Raw genomic sequence first — 21,706 nt, forward strand, 5'->3', positions numbered from 1 at the left:
AGTTGCAGTTTTTTTGGCTAATTTTGGGTAGGTAGATATTTTTTTGAAATTTTTTGTTGTTTAAGGCCCTTTTTTTGGAAAAAATTGAGCACATGCGAGGTAGTTATGAATCGTTGAGCTTTTCGAGTATGTGTTTTGAGATTTGATCAATGGAAAGAATGAGATGCAAATATTGACTTGGGCAACTCAGAAAAAATCAAAAATCATGATCTGGTTGTAACTTTTATTGAATTCTGAATTAAAATGAAGAAGAATTCAATGATCTTTGAAATTATTATGATACGTAAGTATTTTGTTAAAATGTAAGAGAAAAATACTGACAAATTGGTACGAAATGAATAAATTTGATATGTACAGGGTGCCCAGAAATACCGAGTATCTCAAAGAAAGTTTTTCATTAAAAATATAGGTTGGCAACGCGAAATAGATGCATATGATTGGTGGAATGTTATCTTTCCAGTCCAACAACCAATCATGTGCTATCATTATTATCATTCACGGTGACCAACCAAAGTATTTTGGTAGAAAACTTTTTTAGGGGTACCCGATATTTCTGGGCACCCTGTACATGAAAGTAGGTAGGTAAGTCTGGTAGGTAGTTCATCTTTTCCTCGTGAGCTGCTCATTGAAAAATTGTGTTGTTTTTTTTTGTTTTGGTTCCTTTGCGATGATGAATGACTGAGAATTGAGGAAGGTATGGTAATCGGGTGGGAGACTGTGACTGTACCATCAATGGCATAGCACACACCAGTTTAAAGATTTTCTTATCTTTGAACTGATAGTGTAAATCCAATTTGTATATCAGAGGAAAATGCCTTGCGAAGTTTCTGCTCACTAATCATCATACCTGGAAATCATTCAAGTCGTGTGTGTGTGTGTGTTTTTTTAAATTGTAGATGTTGCAATACGTTACCCTTTACAGCCAAGCCGCCATTTTTCCACACTCCCACTCTTTGTCATATGAAACATAGCTGTTACCTGTCTTATCTTATCTGTTATCTGTCTGTGCTGTGTCTGTGTTAACAGACTATCTGGTACCTAATTATACCTAAGTAACTATTTTGCGTAGTTGGAAGTTATGGTTATTAGTTCACCCAAGCAAAGATCTTCTTGTTACACGTAGTTCTCTATCAATAGTGCGTTTCGTTCGAGTAACCGGTGTGAATTTTAAAATTGTAACGTCTAGTGTTGCTTCGCGTTTTGTTATAGTTTTATACGTGTTGGTATGACTCATGGTGTATTCGCTTTCATCGTGATAGTTTAATTCAAACTTTCGGTATCTACAGTGATTAAAAATATAAGCGGTACTACTGGGTAATAACACGGCAGAAGCGATGAAAGAAGGCAATGATAATAATACTAGGTGAGTATTAGCGAAACTAATAAGTATAATATCACAAATAAATCACAATTTCTTATTTTTCAACAACTGTTAGTGTTTATAGATATGTAGGTACCTATTAAACTGAATGTTACTTGACATAATTGATTACAGTTCATCCAAAAACGATATGGATCATAAAGTCGTTGAAAATGAATGCGGAGATGGAATATTTCACCCAATGATATGGCAGGGCTGTTCGGATGAAGCGAACCAGATACAGACCAATTCTTCGAATCTCACTCTCAGTAATGAAAGCCAATTTCAAGTGACACACGAACAAACCAATTCTTCGAGCCAAAGTAATGAAATTAAATTTGAGGAACTGGATCTGCATCTTGAGGATGCCTGTTATGATATTTTGTATGCCACCTCATCGGGTCAGATCAACAGTATGACGGTAAATTCCACGATTGTTCCTTCGATTACTCAGGCTGATTCTGATCCGACTGAAGAAGAATTGAAGTTACGTTTAAGTAAGTTCGGTGCCGAGGATATTGAAATAGTTGGATTGCGAATTCAACCAGCCAAAGATGGAGTCGTAGTTGGTATTCGAGCGAGAGATGACAATAATGTATGTAAATTCAATTCGAAAGAAGTCACTCGCCTGTGGCCACAGTTGTACTTATCGTATTTAGAGAGTCATGTTGTATTCGAAGACAAGTGTTCAACTATGTGAAGGCAGAAGACTTCAGAACTAGTTTCGGAATCGTCTTTGGAGGAGAAGGGAGTATCCTGAATTTTGACGAAAATTGGCGAGGGAGTTTATTTTGAATGGAAGGCTACTTAGGTGCATTATTTTAAAAGAATTTTTGTATTTTGATAGAGTCTAGCGAAAAATTGTGGCCAAATGACCTTAATAAGATTGAGAAAAAAATTTCAAATTGGAATTTTTTCTGCGTTTGATTTCTCGCAGAGTTACACCTAAATTGGGAAAAAGTTGAAAAATGACCTACCTTAGAGATAACCCAGAAAAATTTTAAGCCATCTAGAATGATGTTTAGACGTCTGAGCCAGGGGTCCTTAAAGTTGTATCATTTTTGAAAATTTTGGACTTTTCACCATTAAAAATTTCTTTTGCAAAAAACTTACGTAGGATTCGTGCTCAGTTGGTGAAAATAATACCAGTACTTTGATAAACGTTTTTTTCCTTTGTCGTTTTGATCAAATTTTCAAAATTTATAATTTTTTACTCATTTTAGTGAATGATTGTTAAAAAAAAATTGAAGCAAAAAAACGAATTCGGGTAGGTTTGAGCGAAATTACTGTAAATAGTGTGGAAATCGAGGTATATTTTGAACCGCTAAACACAAATACAGTGTTACTTTTTCGTAAGAGAAATTTTTATATTGGAAAGGTGGCAGGTGCTATGAAGACGTGAATGAGAAATTATTATTTTCGCTATTCGTGAATCTTCAAGTGATTGGTAGATCGTTGCGAAAAAGGTTTTAAGAATTCAATGGGTCTAGGAGGTTCAGAAACTGAAACCGCAACTTTTTGAGTCGTGGAGGGGGGAACCGAGATGCTGCACAAAATTACTACCCAAAAATGAAAAAAAAACACAATTTTTGCAACAATGACCCCACTTTGAAGACCCTTGGCTCAGCTACTCAAATGACTAGGTTGGGGGGGGGGGGGTCGCAATTTTTCTGGGTAATCTTCCGCTCACGGTTAACTTTCCTCACCAATTTTTATCGAAAAATCCAAACGTTCGGGACTTTTTTAAAAATTATCATCAAATCTTTATATATGTAATGAACTACAATGTTTTCTATAGTTTTTTTATCGTATTCTGGAATTTAATTGACTCAAGACTGTCTGAATTACGACGATTAATTCGAAAATGTTATCATAAAGTACTGGCATCATATGATGAAGAATCAATAAGTATTTTTAATTGGGTTATTATGAGGATTTTGTGAATTAAGTTGTTGAATGCAGGTTATTTATAATTGTTATGGTTATTTTTTTCCATCTTCCAAAAAACTAATCAATTAAAACATTAGGTATGTACTTAATTAGTAACGAAATACTGGAAGGAGAAATATTTTTGTTTATTGTTGTAGTTGAAATTATGATTCAGTAGTGAGAAGATATGTGCATTTTTAATTCAATTGTTACCTATAATTAATTCTAGTTGAATGTTAATGTGTTTATATTTTTTTTAGTAGGTATCGATCTTTTTTTTAAATTTTTGAAAATCTAATCAATTCAAATTGATACAAAATACCAGAAGAAAGATTTGTGTTTATTGTTGTCGTTTAAATAATACATTGTTTTATGAGTTTCGTGTCAATTGATCGAGTGTTTTTATAATTTTTTTTTCATCTTCAAGAAAATATTTGGGTAATTTTTTATTTGAAAAAAAAAATGTAGAAATAGGTAATGAAAAAAATTAAAATTTTGGAAAGAGGGAATAAAATGAATAATTTTAAAATTTGCAATTTTTCGAGTATTACCTGTGGAAAACAATCAACATGTAGGTATGTATAATAATTTTGATAGAAAGTGCTGGTAAATATTTTTTAGCCGAAAATTTATAAAATTAGAATTCGATGATTTTCAATTTCTAGAATTTTTTTCAAAGTCCTACAGTTCGTCATTTTTTTAGCATTTTTTAATGGTTCGACTATTGAAAGGAATGTAACAGAAAATACAAAAAAAAATTCCAAAAAAATGATCTGAAATTTTGCGATTGTACTTCAGGCAGGGGTAAATGCAAAACAAGAAATTTTGAAAAATGAATCGATTCGTATTTCGATTTGAAAAATTTGTGAAGTGGTCTCCTTTCGATATGTTGTACAAAATATGTACTACAAAATAAGTAGGTACCCTGAAAGTTTCATACAGATTGGTCGATTGTCGGTTACTTTTGGAATATACAATACTACATATAAAGTGAATTTCATTTTTTTCGTTTTGCTACCCATCCAGGTGGATTTTGACCAAATTCAAAGAAAACACTTGAAAATCACTCAGGAAAAATTTTAGCTCGGAAGGTGCCTCTGGAGGGGAGATATGGACCCTTCAAGAGAGGGGCGTTTTCGAGAAAAAAAATCGTGGTTTTTTTCGATCCATCTTTTACTCGAATTGTTTTGAGAAAAATGATTCAGTCTCAAAAAATAATATTATTGAGCATTGAGACTCTGTATCAACCTAGATCATTTCCATTAAAATCCAAGATTACTTTTAGGATTCTATTAAATGGTTGGAAATTAGCAAATCACTTATTTTTGGGTAAATTTGTACTTTGAAATTTTTTTCCTTCTAATTTCGCATTAACCAGGTTAAAATACTCCTGAGACTGAGAAAATATTTTGGAATGCAGTGGCGCCAATTTTTTGGCCATTCTTGGCAATTTTAAAAAAATCGAAAAAATTACCAAAAATTTATGAAATTTTTTCAGTTTTTTGAAATTGGCGATATTTACGAAAAAATTGGCACCACTGCTTTCCAAAATATTTTCCCAGTTTCATGAAATGATACTTTTTCATGCTTTAGCTTTGGCTGAATAAAGATTAATGATTTCATTTAAAAAAATGTCATACAATTTTACCCAAAAATAAGCGATTTTTAACATTTTCAACCTCCCAATGATCTTGGATTTTAATGGAAAATGAATTAGGTCGACGCAAAATCTCAAATATTAGGTACCTACCTACTTATTGTGTTCTTTTTACATGGATTGCGGCAGTTAGAATCTACGAGAAAGCTTTTGAAAATAGATGTTGGATTTTACTTTTAAAAAAAAGAAGACTCAAGATTTTTAAAACTGGCGAATGGATTCTAAAAAGTGTTTTTAAAGAAAGATATTTTAAAACGTCTAAAATCCAGATTCTCAAAAATCTACCAAAATCCGTGTAAAAAGAACGTCTATTAGAACTGGACCATTTTCCAAAACAGGTTGGGCGGGAGCCAGAGCAAAAAAAACATGATTTTTTCGAAAATACTCACATTTTTGAGGACATATCTTTCTTCCGAGAGCATTTTCCGGATCTGAAAATTTTCTGAGTGACTTTCATCTCATAATGAAGGTTTCCACTGAACTCGTTTAATGCTCTCAGTTCACGTCAATTTGACCAAGAAGTGGTAGGGGGGGGGGGGGGTTAGACGATGTTTTTGAAATTTTTCCTGTGGAAAGACCTTCCGATGGGATGGCTAATGGCGCAAATCGCAGCCCTCTAGCCTTTTTTTAAAGACTGTTAGGGGGTGTCAAAGTTTTCAGTGAACTTGAAATATCATCAATTTCAGCAGTGGATTACTCGATAACCGTGATACCTACCAAAATAGAACTTGTTCCAATAATAGTTAGTGGTTTTGAAAGGCTTTTTGGCGATATCATAAAAATCAGTGTTGCCACTTTTTTCGTACGAAAAATTAGCTCGAAAAGTTTCAAAACGTAGTTTTCATATCATTCCGACTCTCAAAAATTCTGAAAAAAATATATTATGGACAACTTTTCATGCTGAACAACATATTGAAAAATTGGGATGACGTTATTTCGTAAAGTCGATTTAAAAAAATTGAAATTTTGCGAAAAAATACGATTTTTTGATTTAAAACATGAAAAAAAGTTTTGATTGGTGAAGTTGACTCATTTGATCCCTATTTTTACGTATCAGTTGAAAAAGTTGAAAAAACCCTTTGATTCAATGAAATGAACTCATCACAAAAAAATCAAAATTTGAAAAAATTCAATTTTCAATTCCAAACATTTAATTGCAAAGGTTTAAATTTATTCAGTTGTCTTATTTTGACCTATTTCTGACGCATTAAAACTACTTTGGTTTTTGTTCATCTTCTGTAAAATTATTCAATCTCCAAACGAAGCCAAGATAATATAGAGTGAGCTTTTTTTTCAGTAATTGTTCTTGTTCCCATTGAAGCTTAGTCGTCGCTCGAAATGTAACGAGAGAAAAATATAGGGTAAGGTTGCCGAAATCGTACCGGTGCCCAAATCGTACCACCCCCTCTATCTCAGAAACTATCTGCAAATAGCACTTTCTACCGATAAAATATGTTACTAGCATGTATTTCAAGGTGCCTGATATCAATATCGGGCACATTGAATCATTGGTGGTTTTTTTATGACGTTTTTTAAAAAAATTGCATCTTCCGTTAAAAAAACTGACCTGTTATGTAAGGTAATTGCGAAAACAAAATTTTGAAAAGCTAAGTTACGTTTAATCCTCTTAAAAGTATGTAATATTACCTACATTTAGAGATATTTATGAAAAAATTTCATCAACATCAACCTGAGTGGTAGAAGATTGATGTTAAAAAATGTGAGTTGCTCAAATCGTACTTGTTAATGGTTGCCTAAATCGTACCATGATTTCAATACAGAAATGTAATGTCATCAAATGTTGAAAAGAAAAAATGTGGATAATGGTCTGTGGAAGATATGGAAGGGCTCTTTGGAGAAATATGGTGAAAATAATTTGGTTTGAACAAGTGCTGCTGTAAATATGGAATACCTAAGCTCAACTTTCTTTGACATTTTAGAGACTTTGTAAAAAAAGGGACAGATGAAGGAATGAAGGTCAAAGGGTGGGGGGAAACATGATATGGCCACACAGGGAAAATTAGAATTTGACTTCGAGGTGGTAGGAGGTCATAGAGCTTTATTTCTACCAATTTCATTCATGAGTACGATTTGAGAAACTAGTGGTACGATTTGAGCAACTAGGTCCCTAAATCGTACCTTTTTGAGACCTTTGCGCGGATTCAAATAGCGCCTTTGCTATTTGAGATGTAATTTTCGTTTTTGCGCTCAAAGGTAGGCAAAAGACCAAGGTACAATTTGGTGCATGAATGGTTTCCGAAAAATAATTAGAGCGCAGTCCACGTTGAAAAAAGCAAAAAGTGGTACGATTTGGGCAACCTTACCCTAATTGAAACAAACCGTTTGACCTAGCTTTGGTTGTGGTTCGAATATCGTTAAATTAAATTTAATAATAACGAAACGCAAACTCGAATACCTAACTACACGATTAAAATATGTTGTAGGTATAGGTAAAGGTATATAATTCGAGATTAGAGAGAAAGAGAGGCATCAGCGAGCCACGTATTTCGTATACTCATATAGGTAGGTAGTACCTATTCCTGGAATACATACGTATAGCAGTGTAGGATGAACGACTGAACGTGTAATACGATGTCGAAATTAAAAAAAAAGCCTCGAGCAATGATGAACATAATAATAAAACAAAACGAAAAAAAAAGTACGCAAAAACCGTAGCTAGGTATACGTTGGATGAGCTGGGCGATGAAAATATATGGTACAAGATACAGAGCTCGTAGCGACGAATAAATTCAATTCCATTTCGAAGGATGATGGAGGAATTTTGAAGCTGGAAGAGATATATGTATGTATGTAGGTATAGCTAGAGGTATACTGGGACGAATACACAAACGCGAACGAACGGGGGAGGAATACCTCGCGTCTGACAAATCGCACATGATTACAGAAGCGCTGGCCCATGTGTTATTATTATGTCATTAGGCTGATAGCTGAGCTTATTTCTATGTATGCTGTGTTCGCGTATACCTTCTAACGTGTTCCCCTGTCCTAGCTTTACCTTGGTATTATATCACGTCTTTCGTAAGTAATATCCGAGCCAGAACTTTGATCCTAAAAGAATATACCTCGCGTACCTACCTATAGTGTTTCTACATCGACACATTTCGCTATAACGATGATGTTTTTGAATACGAAATTACTCATCCCCAATCCTCATCCGCGGCGTGCTGAAATTTAAATGTTTCGAGTTAAAAGTGTAGGTATATATGGCGAAGGATGTACATATTTATTTCAATTACCTATTAAACCGATGTAATTAGTTGCGGCGGTGCGTAAGCAGGAAGAAGCCACACAGAAGGAAGAATGTAGTAGAAAAAGAGGAGAGAACCCGAATATAAGAGGGAAAAAAATATATACGTATAAACAAGGCAGATATACTATAAGATAAAAGTACCTCGTTGAGGCGTGTGAGAAAATGAGTGTTGTAAGTGAGTTGAAGTTTACTATACGCGAAAAGGGAGCAAAAGTTGCGAATGAAAAATTAGTATCATCAATGTTTCGTAAAAGAGCCGAAAGAGAGCCCAGGCAACGGGCAGGGGGGCAGCAGGCGCAGGAGAGCGAACAGTGCAAAAACTATACGCGTTCTTCTCATCCCAGGATATGGTCACTCTTAAAAACAATCCCTTCTTTGGAAACTTACACACTTAAGAGGGTCACAGACGACCGGCAACCTTCGTTCTTCTTTTTCTTTACCGCGTTCTCATCAAACACGCTTAATCTGCCGCAGAACTTCATTCTCATCCTCTCATCGCAGCGCCGCAAATGATACAAATAATCTGTCACGAAGCTATATGTACCATTTTTCCAAACAAGTTAAACTCCATTACAGATTACATTCTTCTCGTTCTTTTAACGTTTTTACCCGATCTTGCCTTATTCTTTTTTCGTCTTCTGTAACTCTGCTTGGCGAGATGTTAGCTACGGTTAGTGATAGAATTTTTCCTACCTTACCTTGCTGTATTTCCTTTCACGATGAAAGTTTTATTAATTTCTGTGAAAGGTCTCTACACGTATATACGTAAGTCGAATGATTCGAAATGATCGGCGTTTTTATTCTCACAAGATGACGTGTAACTAATAGCATTCTATTCTACCTGCGATATAGACGCGGGCGAGTGAATTAAATTGTATAAATTACTTTTGCCACTGATGTCTGCAGTACCTAGACCTACCTATGCTATAGACGTGGCGATTCTGCGGCCTGCAATTCGGCAATTAAATTGATTAATAGTGATTATGGTAGTTGCTTCTCGTTGAATAGTGACAGTAATTGTACGTTCTGTGTTTTGAAACTGTTTGCGGGCTGCGTTTTAATTCGATACGACAAATGACCACGAGTTGAATCATATTTTTTCACATCTACCTTTCCTATATCTACGTGTAATTTCCTACTGTCGAGTTGATTTGGGAATAGGTAGTGTTGTTTGGGAGGAAGTAAAGAAGGGTAAATTGGCGATAAAGTATAGGTAGCTTGGCTACAAGTAGGTAGGTAGGTAGGTAGGTACACAATACACATGGCATTATATTACAGTTCTGATTTTGTTTAGATTAGCTAACCACGATAATACTTAGGTGTACTCGAGATGGTGATTTTTTTTGTCAGTACCTATTTTACCTAATTCTGTTCTGTTTCATTTTTTTATTTTCAGGATCCGGTGAAAGAAATATTTGATGGTTTCAAATTCAGAGATTGTAGATGTCAGATGATTTTTTCAAGATTAGTTCGGCCGTTTCTGAATGTAAAGGTAAGTTATGAATGGCTGTTTTGGCTTTGAGTCAGTCAAATTTTCAGAAGGACCCGAGAACAGAAAAATCTGAAATAACTTTAATGAGTTATCAAAATGTATAAAGGTTATCAATTTTCAAACTTCATGAAAAAATTTTAATTTTAATTTTTCAAAAGAAACGCTTGATTGAGAAAAAAGTATAAACTTGATGCAGTTTCTACGAACGGAGAAAAATGCGATTGCCATATGCACGTTTTTGGTTTTTGATACGTCTGCTCTTGAGCAGTTTGTGAATAATCGTTCAGCAGAAGGTGTAGACCAAAAAGTTGTGCTTAAAAATTCAGTGAACCAATTTTTTTGTGAAAAACTGATAGGCTTACGAAAAAAACTATGATTTGAAATTGTTTCATTTTTATTTCAAAAGGCTTTGTAAGTATTCTTTTGTAATATTTTTAGCCAAAATTGGGAGATTTGATTTTAAAGATTTTTTATTGAAAAATTGAGGATCCAACGAAAGAAATGAAGTGAAACAAAATTGTGAAGATCGCAGTTTTTTTTTTTTAACAGAAGAGGTCTCGATCAGTCAAGTATTTTTTTTTCTCATCAAAGTATACAGAGACAGACCCATAGCGTAGCTTTTGGAAAAGTCTACAAGTTCCCAAATGAAAAATTGGGAGACTGTTGGTTTTCGAATTTTTCAAAATCGTCTAAAATTAAGATGAATTGGTGAGAAAATCAAAATGATCAGTGTTTTTATCTATTAAGAAGAAATACTTACATATGCTTAATCCTATTTTTAAAAAAAAATAAGAAATAAGTATACATATTATAAGGGTAAAAACAAGCCTATTTTTTGGACCAAATTTCTATCTGAAAAATATAAACTCAAATCTTGGAATGTGGGATTGAACTATAGGCATTTTCTACATTTTTATGTTTTTTTTCCTCAATTTAGGGCCTCAACAGCGCACTTTTTTCCACTCATGTTGAAATAAGGTTTCAATAATCGCATCTATAATATTGAAGCATGTGTTTCCAAAACGCATTAAATCCATTTTCAAAGATTCTGAGGTTGCAAGGCCATCTAGCATAAAGTTGCAGCCCAAAATGGCTGATTTTTTGATATGTTGTGCCCAAGGGTCTTGGCTACAACATGCAACATATCAAAAAATCAGCCAATTTGGGCCATTTCTACGTTTCCAAATTGTACTAACTACTAAGTACCATGAATTTCTTATCAATATTTTTTTTGAACTTGGTGCGTTTTGGAAACACATGCTTCAATTCGAATCCAGCGTGTCTAATAACAGTTCTGATTTTCCTATTTTTTGGTTTTTTGTCCTGTTTTTTCCAACATTTCCGAGGAGTGTTCTGTTTTCTATACATACTATTTTTTTTTACCAATCTTTGAAATTTTCTATCTATTCTCGGGTCCTTTTAACCCTTAAACACCCAAGCAAATCCTGAGATGTTATGAAAAAATGCTTTCAATTTCCTGAATAAAATCATCAAAAGTATCACTTTTACTCACAGTTCACCCCCCAGCCCCTTGAGGTCACCTCGATAATGATAGACTTATTTATTTGATTATCGTCAAAAATCGAGGAAGCAAAAAACCCGATTGGGTCAATCTTGGAACTGAATGATATAGTTTCATTAGATGTAATGAATGAGTGAAAGCATAATTCCAAAGAACACCTCACCCCTTTTTGGGGGGCAAACATTGATAAAAGTTGGGATAAAATACAGGGACCCATGTCCAATTTTTGGATGAACATTGTAAGGAACACAAATGCTCTTAACGGCACATAAGTTCAGAAAATCTACAATCCACCCATCAAATCTGTTTATCACACCATGGATATTCTTTCTCGATATTTGTCACCAAACAGTTACATCCCACAAAGGTTAGCAGTACAATTGTTTTTCTGCAAAAATATCGAAATAGGTTTATCTACCACTTTGAAAAGCTTTACACAGTCAAATTGCAGAACTCCCTGACATTTCATAATGTTCAAGCATTCATGAAGAGGTCACTATCCCTCCTCGATCATATATAATGTAGTTCTACATCATGAAAATTGCATGAGCAGAAGTCGTTGTTTACAATCATGAGATTGTGTCTAGCTTATGACTACTGGATTCAGGGGAATTGAGATTCAATAAAAAGGTTTCAAGTTTCAACTGCTGTTCAACCACAACTCTGAGCTTTTGAAAGTTTTGAGAAATTCCTGCCAAGGTCGATATTCTTTCTCGATATTTGTCAACAAATAGTTACATTCCACAAAGGTTAGTGGTACGATTTTTTTTCTGCAGAAGTATCGAAATAGGCTTATCTACAACTTTGAAAAGCTTTACACTGTCAAATTGCAGCTGTCTCTGGCATTTCATAATATTGAAGTATTCATGAAGACGTCACTATCCCTCCTCGATCATAGATAGTGTAGTTCAACATCATGAAAATTGCACGAGAAGAAGTTGTTGTTTCCAATCATGATATTTCATGATGTTGAACTACACTATCTATGATCGAGGAGGGATAGTGACATCTGCACACACCTTTCTTGATTTCATTTTGTGAAAGCTCAACCATCAATATGTTCATCCAAAAATTGGGCATGGGTCCCTGTATTTTATCCCAACTTTTATCAATGTTTGCCCCCCCAAAAAGGGGTGAGGTGTTCTTTGGAATTATGCTTTCACTCATTCATTACATCTAATGAAACTATATCATTCAGTTCCAAGATTGACCCAATCGGGTTTTTTGCTTCCTCGATTTTTGACGATAATCAAATAAATGAGTCTATCATTATCGAGGTGGCTTCAAGGGGCTGGGGGGTGAACTGTGAGTAAAAGTTATACTTTTGATGATTTTATTCAGGAAATTGAAAGCATTTTTTCAAACATCTCAGGATTTGCTTGGGTGTTTAAGGGTTAATCTGCAACATTTTAAACTTTTTGATTCCTTCTTTACCACTTTTTGAAAATTTTAAAAATTTCCTTCTGAAAATCGTGTTATTGTCCTGCTTTTTCATGGTGTCCTCCTTGTTAAATCCTCTTAGTTTTTAACTATTTTAACAATGGTTGAATTTTTCCATTTAGTTATTCTATGTATTTTTCTTTCAAAGTTTTCGAGTAAAAAGAACTGTAAAATAAGCCCTTGTTGATAAGATGAAATGTCTGGAAGAAAGAGTTCTCTTGGTTTTGAACCGTTTGTAGTGCAATTCTCCCGTCGTCTTCACGATCCTGTGAAAGAGATAGAATGAGTAGGAAAGGGGGGAGGGTTGGGGACTAAAATGAGTAGTGTATACAGCTTTTGAATAGGTCCAAAATCGTATCATTTTACAAGTCATGCAGGTGAAAAAAATTCAAAAACAGGTTCTCCTTACTTCAAAGTGGATGTGATGTGATCAATTGACACAACAACTTTTTTTCGAGGAAACTTTTTTTTTAATTTTTAGAACAGTGATGCTTGAAATTGGGGGTTCAAAATTTTTCCTACAGTCAAGTCCCCCCCCCCTCACAACTTTTTATCGAATCTCCTGTTCAATTTCCGAAAAAAAATCAAAGTCGACCCATCCTATTGCGGACCAATAGAATTGGCTCGTATCCGATGCCTAGTCTCATTTTTGTTGCAACCCTTATTTTTTCAAATCACATTTCGAAATTTTTTATTTATTTTTTTTAGGAATTTGGACTTTTCATTTTTTTTTTCAATCCGATAAAAAAAACTGAAAATTTAATGTCAGAATTTTGACTTGATAAAAAATCCAAATTTTTTCTTGTGCAATTACGAAAATTAGTAAAATGACCGACTTCCCGCCCCCTCCATTGAATACTTATTTGAAGAAGTATCTCACTTTTTGGATTTTTCATGCTAGAGCTTGTTAGACACCTTGAAATGTTATCAAAAACGACGTACGAGTAAGTACGTATTCTTGGACTGTTCTGAAAGTTGTAGGAGATCCTCAATTTTACGTTTGAGTTGCTAAATGTTTTTGTAAGCTTCTTTATGAGTACGCATTCTCATGAAAAAAAATGGACAAAGTCGATTTTTGAGTGATTGAGACACATTTCTTCGAAAGAGGCTATATGTTTGAGGTATTTTGAGCAAAAATTATGTACTTAGTCCAACTTATCGAAAAAACGCTGCCAGTTCTGAAAATTTTAGAAGATTTGAAAAATTACGATTAATTTACAAAAAATACCTACGAGATTTCCGTACAGTTTTCAAGATTTGAAGTAGGTAATTTTCAATTCTGAATTCTATTTCGAATAATTTTCAGATAATTGTTGAAAATTTTGATTTTTGGACAATTTCAAGAATTAAAACCGATTCCCTGGATGATTTTTCGACATGGTTTCGTGGCATTTTGAAGAATTTCAACGATCGATTTAAAATGTAAATGTAAGCGTTACTTATTTCCTATTTCAAGACGTTCTGATGTCATTCCAAGGCATCGTCGTCATAAAACAATGAAATCGACAATGTGAACATCCATGTCATTTTTCAACGTGATAATTTACGCTCTCTTTTCGTCTATCGATACTGTTAACCAATCGGGTTAAATACACAGCCAACAATGTGTTCTGCCCAATTGACATTAATTAATGAATTGTCATTGGGAGTACACATTATTAAGTTGGTTACATGAAAGATAAAGATACAGCGTATACGAGTTTGGGACTGCACCACGTTCCACGTTGAAACTTGAAAGACATCGTGGAACTTGAACATTTTAAAGAAAACAACCGAAATAAATACCGCAAAATCGTTCGCCTCCTGCGGGGTTGCGGTTAATTTAGTGTATTTCGCAGTCGGCCTAATACATAAGTACTCGCTATGTCTATACGCGCGGAAAATCAATTATCTTTAGGTTAGTGTGTTAATTGTTGAAAACCAAAGCAATTAATCTTTTCGCCATAGGTACCTACGTAACGTATAGAGTTTTTAAAACTTAAAAAGGGTCGATATACCTAACAGTGTCGTGTAGAGTGTTGTGCGAATAATCACCAAAGTGTAACGAATCGATTCACCGCAGAAAGCTGATATTTTTGTAATTTATTTAATTGATGTAATTTTATAGTGTGTATTTATAGTTTGAAAGGGTGTCAGAATATAAATATCGAATTTTGATACTCGTACAACGCTCCACGCCAGCCACCGTCGCATCGTTGTCACTGGCGGGCGTTGATTTAAATCGTAAACGTAATATCTGCGATAAACGTCGCTGATTAACTTGGCAACGTCAAACTTTCAACAAATGACATTCAAAATGACGTAGACGTAAACTTTTCACCATCTTTGAAATATTAGTCTGCATTTTGCATATACACAATATTCTACTATTTTCTTTGCTTTTTTAAATAGGTAGGTATACGAAAAGTTACGAGGGTGAATTCCAGAAGATATAGAATGAAATGCCATCGTACTTGTATAATGATATGAAGATGGGAGACCATTTTTTTCTCTCTTTCTGTCGCTTCGTTTTGCTTGTATGTTGTGTAACGAACTTTGTTGTACCAAGTATAAATGACTCTTCTGTGCATATTTTTCATTCGAAATTTGATTCGATGGAGCTAGTAAGTGGTAGATTTTATGGGTTGTTGACATTTTTTGGATACGATTGAAGTGATGAACATGAACGAGTTGGAAAATTTCCAAAGTTACCTACTTACAATGGAGAGACGTGACAAAGTGAGGAGTGGGGGAGAGACTGAAATTTCCCCAACTTTTTTCGCCAGGCTTCCCCATCTTTCGACCCTTGACCCCCTCCCCCTCCCTCCACCCTCCAGTATCTTTCATACTAATTAACCAAGTGTGGTGTAAACAAATTTTGCAAGGGAGAGTTGAAAACAAAAATGTTGAATACATAATTTTAAATGTTCAAAAACGATGCTTTCAGATTTGACAAAACGATTTGAATTGCTCTATTACAAAATTGGTAATGAAATCCAAAAATTCACAATTTGTTCGTGTTTTTTTTAGCTTTTTGACCTTTGAAATTAAATTCAAGAAGAGTTTTCCCGAGCGAAGCAAGGTCGGAAGCTTCAGAAAATTTACAATTTGTGAAAGTACAAATAAATAATTTTCAATGTCAGAAGTTTCCACGCCAAAATTTAGTGCTTTTTGATATTTTTGAATGAAATTTCACACCTTTTTTTCGTCATTTTGCCCTTTGTGTAAGTATTGATTCAGTTATGTTTCTTAAATTTTTGAAGTTAATTTTTCATTCTTAAAAATTTTTGAAAAATTGAACTTTAGAATTCAAATCTACCTGAGCGAAGCGAAAGCAAAAGCTTTGAAAAAATTGATAATTCGAAAACTAAAATAACTGATGCAAAAAGTTGATTTTCATAACTTCAATATTTGAAAATTTCAACAGTACTAGTTTTCAAGAAATTACAATATTTTCAAATATAGGAAGCTTTCGAAAATTAATAATTTTTTCAAAAGTTAAACAACATTATTTTCGATGTGACAAGTCAATTTTTCAACTCTCCAACTTTGATCGAACAAAAGAAAGAAAAGGAAAATAATATTTTTTTTCAGGACATAATTATCATATTTTCAAAAACAACCAATTTTGGAGAAAATTAGAAATTATTTTTTCCGAATTTTAGGCGAAAAATAGGACATTTTTTGAGATTTTAGCAGAAGTTGGGACTTTCTAGCAGTTTTGTTTGGAATGCATTGGAAGAGACTCTTTTTTTTGGAGGGGGGGGGGGGTAATTTTTGATGCGAGAAGTCAATTTTTCAACTCTTCAACTTTGATTAAAGAAAAAAAAAAGAAATTTTTTTTCAGAACATAGTAATTTTTATATTTTTTTTCAAAAACAACCAATTTTGACAAAACTTAAAAATTATTGTTTCCGAATTTTTGGTGAAAAATAGGACATTTTTTTGATATTTCAGCAGAAGTTCGGACTTTCTGGCAGTTTTCATTGAAATGCATTGGAGAGACTTTTTTAGGAAAGAGAAGGACGATTTCAATTAAAATAACATAATTTTTGATGCAAGAAGTGAATTTTTCAACTCTCCAACTTTGATTGAAGAAAAGAAAAGGAAAATCATTTTTTTTCAGAATATAATTTTCAAATTTTCAAAAACAACTAATTCTGGCAATAATTAGAAATTATTGTTTCCGAATTTTTGGTGAAAAATAGGACATTTTTTTGATATTTCAGCAGAAGAAGTTGGGACTTTCTCGCAGTTTTCATTGAAATGCATTGGAGAGGCTTTTTTTGGGTGGGGAAGGAGGGGGATTTCAATTGAAATAACATTATAGAAAATATTATTGTTTCCTAATTTTCGGTGAAAAATAAGACTTTTTTGATATTTAGGCAGAAGTTTAGACTTTCTGGCAGTTTTGTTTGGAATGCATTGGTGAGACCCTGGGGGGGGGAGGAATTGAAACAATATTGTTTTTGGAATGAGAAGTCGATTTTTCTGTTCTCCTACTTTGGTCACAGAAAGGAAGAGGAAAACGATCTTTCCCGAGCGCGAAAACTTTTGAAATTTATTTAAGAAGTAAAAATCCATGTTTTTTTTTGGTAATTCTTTGATTTTTCCTGCCAACACAATATCTTCCCAGTTTCCCAAATTTCCCAACTTCTTCCAAAACATCCAATTTTTTTTACAAAAATTCCCAAATTTTCGTCTAAATTTTTCTGTAAGAAGGGTGGGGGGTGGAGGTTTAGCTCGTCCCCGTTGAAATTCATGGACATTGTGAACTTAATCAAGTTCAAATATATGAATTCAAGTTCTGTTTTTGCTAGAAAAACATGAAATGTTCGCCTGCAAAATTGCCTATTTCTGAAATTAAAGGAACTAGAGACACTATTGCAATAGAAATGAAGGCTTTCTTTTGAAATTTTTTTGTTACATGGCTCCTTTAATTTTGAAAAAAGTGCTATGATTTCATTTTTGATGATTTCCAATAAAATGTTGAGCATTTCACTCCAAGAAATTTGAAATATGTACCTACCTGCCTACCTACCTACCTACATAATTCAAATCATTTCAATTTGGGTGATTTACAACTTACGAATTGAATACGTTTTTGAAGAATTTGGGAGAAATATAAGTAATTCAAATTTTTGATTTTAGAATGTTACTCATTTGTTGTGCGTTATTCGTGTGAAAAAAATTTCAATTTGACCACCCTTGCGAGGCTACGATGAAAAACTCTCTCCTCAACTCGTGTACATAGTAAGTTATCTCAAACGTACGAGATAAATCGCTCGAGAAGAACAGCCACCTTATTCGCGACATTCCTCCGCCCGCTTCGGGATATTCAATTCACCTCACCGAGATACTACCTAGTACTTTTTTCCCCTTCTCGAAACGGAAAATTTTCCATTACCTCTCGAACATTATTTAAAAATAAACATAAAAATGTTATCTTTGTCGCGAAAACAGAATACTGTAGATACACGTAGAAGAAAATATTTAATAGCGTTATATTTATTGATAAAAATGACCCTCTTCAAATAAAGACGTATTTCGATCATAAATATCAACTTTCTAGTCGACGTCTTTTTGAAAGTAAAATGTATTAGGTACGTTTAACAATAAATGCCTTCGTCACATTACGTCGTTTAAAAAAAGGGAGCAGGGTCGCGCGGATAAACGTTCTGGGTCGCGCAGAAAGAAATATACGGAACGCGAGAGAGCGAGAGGATGAGGAAGAGCAGCAGAGAGCAGGAAAAAAAATAGGGAGACACGATATGAAAATTATACATTCAGATCGGACTAAGTTTATACCGCATATCTAAGATATTGTTGGAAGAGCTTTTGATAGCGCGGCTGAATTTTATGTCGTCTAATTTATCAAGTGTGTAAGACTCTTGCTGGGTGATTTTTTTTCTTCGTTTCGTTTTTGGGATGATGTGGTGGTGACTGAAATCAATGTGGTCTGTTTGGCGTGTAATGTGTCTGGTTACCTAAGGGAGGTGTGATTTTTATCTAGATGAAAATACTTACCACCGTATGTCCAAAAACCTATACAGTATCCTTAACGATATGTGATTTAATTTAATAGCTTAGTATTAGCAATACGAACGATCACCTATTAAAATGGTTTCTTTTTCGATATAAAAATCAGCGAAAATAGTTTTTAGCTGAGTTTTTTTTTCACGTATTGCTTCATTTTCTCAGGCTATTTCTAACTAAGAGTAAGTACAACGTTAGGTAGATATCTGGTATGGTATACGCAGTTTTAAAAATGATTAAAATTCGTCGAAAACTGTTCGCGAGTATTTAACAAGGAAAAGATCATTAATATTAGAGAGAAAGCGAAAAGGGATGCCGAAAGATCAGCGAGGGATGATTATTCTCATGAGGGTTGTTCTATATTGATTTGTTACCAACCACTTTTGTGTAAGCGAAAGCAATTTCGTTGTGTACTATACCTTAGACAGAAAGCCATCACGTCATACTGTCTTCACCAGACACCTTCAACTTGCGAGCAAATTTTCCTATATCGATAGCTACGCGATACCTACTCTACGAGTATGCTAAACTATAGACATATTTCGAACGAAGCTCGCATTTCTCCCCTCGTTCGTCCTGTATAGCTGTAAACTTTGACAACTTTATTTCAAGCTTAGTTAATAACTCCGCTTATTTAACTTTGGCCTTTTTTACCAGCCCTACTTTACCTCTCTCGTGCTCGGATGTTGTCGGCGTTTCGGCCTTCAGATCACTTTGACGAGGCGTCGAGCCGCACGTATATAAACTTTCGTATTGAAATGCTATAGCCCTTGTGTGGCGAATGACGATGCTTCGAGTTTAGGAAATATATAGGTGACTTGGGTGGATGATTTCCGTGTTTGATAGTTGGGTAGGTAATGTAGATTAGGATGGGTGGCGAAAAAAGACGGAGGATTTTGACCACGTTACGTGGAGACTTTTATTTTCAGTTTGAAAGTCACTCTGCAAAAATTGTGGCTGGGAAGGTGCCCCTGGAGAGGAGATATGGCCCCTCCGAGAGAGGGATTAATTTTTGAAAAAATCGTGGGGTTTTTGCTCCAGCCCTTGTCCAACCTGTTTTCGGAAAAATTACCCAGTCTCAGAGGATACTATAGGTACTTGAGATTTTGCATCGACCTAAACTAGTGCCATTAAAATCCAAGACCTTTTTTAGAATCCTAGGCTTATCCTACTGAGTGGTTGAAAATTTTCAAAACGCTCATTTTTGAATAAATTCGTGTTTCGAAAATTTTTTCTTCGCAAATATGTTCACATTAATGGAGCCAAAACATGGAAAGATGGATATCGTTCCTCAAACTAGGAATTATTTTTAAACGCACTGGTGTCAATTTTTTGGCCATTATTGCCCATTTCAATAAAATCTGAAAAATTTCACAAGTTTTTGGCTATTTTTCTCGATTTTGAATGTCCTAAATAGGATTGATGGAGGTCAATATCGAGCAACTACCCAAGTATGTAATTTTCATTGAACTGGATCATTGAAAATTTACGATATTTTATTTCGATAAATTACTGTTAATTGTAACGTCAAAGACATTTTCAAGGTTTTTTATTGGTCACAAGTCATAAGGCATGTACTAAAATTTTCATAAAACGTCACGTTGAATGGAATAATTGACCCCTAAGTAGGTGATTTATATACTTATACGAGATTGATTGATTTTGAACCCCTTTCTCTACTCTTTGAAGGTGTAAATTTTAAACATTTTCAATTTCATTTTGTAAAGTTTTTTTTTTGATACTTGAAAAAAAAAAATATTTGTCATTAATTTTTGTGTTTTTGAAAATTTACAATTATTTCATTGTGATTTTTTTAGAAAGTGATGGTCTAATTTAAGAACCCAAAACACTCGTAGAACCCTGGTAATTTATTGTTTTTCAGATTGTCACGTACAGAAATGCGAGTAGGAAATGCGACGAACTGTATTAAAAAAACATCACGAAAAATTCCACAACAAAAGTACCGATATGTGGTTTGATTCATAAACATAACGGTACATTCGCACGTTCAAGGGCGAGGTGGATAGCCCAAGCATAGCGCCTGGTGCTAATTAACGATGAGTCGCGAAAAGAATAAAGAAAAGTAACAACTGTCCTCCTCGGTGATAAAATAAGTAAATTTCGAAGATATTGTATGTATTGTAGATTGTGTCGTATGGAATTTTGAATTGATCGTGTATATATCTATGTGTCGTTTATATTACCCTATCGATAATTGATTTGTGGTGTTTGCGGATTAATAGATCGAATTTGCGAATTTAATAGTGTATTCATTGTTCGTTGAAACTTCAGTAATTTGACCCAGGGGGCGAAGTTACAAGATGTACAGTCCTGTTATTTTAAATTTAAACTATTAAAATCCAGTCATGGCTGAAAATTGTTAAAAGACCGAATGCATCCCAAGAAGGTTCGTCAACTAGAGGGGAGGAGAAGAGGGGTTAAAAGTATGAGTCGTTCTCGCATGATCATAAATCCCCATCCCTATTCCCATTATTTTATGTTGTACATTTTTTGAGGGGGAGGGTGAAAAAAATATTCAAAAATCTCACTTATCAATTTTTCAGTTTTGAAGACATTTTGAGGAGAAGGAAGGGAAATGCACCTTCTTTATAATGATGTGAGGTACTCAAAAATCTCCTGAGAAAATAGTCGTTCTTTTCCTTTCTCACTTCCTCCGTCCGCTGTCTCCCAGTTATTGATGAATCTTGAGAATCAGAAACAAAGCTCCGATCAACTAATCGACGAACAAGGGAACCCATCGACCTCGAGATGACCGCCTCTGATTTAAACGAAACCATGGTTTTTGGAAAGCGATTGGTCTAAAGCCTTTGTAACCAAAACTTCAACTGTCTAAATTGATTTTTTCGATTTTTGGCGGATTTTAAAACCCCCAGAATACAAACTTATGAATTATTATGACCATTTTCGACGATTTGTGCTCTTTTTTTATTTGAGCAAAAATTATGAAAATTACCCCTGAAATCAGTGAGGAGGAGGAGGGGGGTTAATATTTTTATTTG

General features: G+C 34.2%; 2 protein-coding genes across 2 annotated transcripts in view; one reads left to right on the plus strand and one right to left on the minus strand.

The window, feature by feature from the left end:
• Window positions 1-21,706, minus strand: part of LOC135838494 (homeotic protein proboscipedia-like) — a 104,616-nt gene that overhangs the window by 68,385 nt on the left and 14,525 nt on the right. The window lies entirely within an intron of this gene.
• On the plus strand, window positions 787-3,677 carry LOC135838493 (uncharacterized). Its single transcript, XM_065354155.1, has 2 exons — window positions 787-1,363; window positions 1,496-3,677. Exons 1-2 carry the CDS (start codon window positions 1,335-1,337, stop codon window positions 2,058-2,060), a joined length of 594 nt encoding a protein of 197 aa, XP_065210227.1. The 5' UTR covers window positions 787-1,334; the 3' UTR covers window positions 2,061-3,677.

This window comes from Planococcus citri, chromosome 3 (genome assembly GCF_950023065.1).
Source record: "Planococcus citri chromosome 3, ihPlaCitr1.1, whole genome shotgun sequence".
Lineage (NCBI taxonomy): Eukaryota > Metazoa > Arthropoda > Insecta > Hemiptera > Pseudococcidae > Planococcus > Planococcus citri.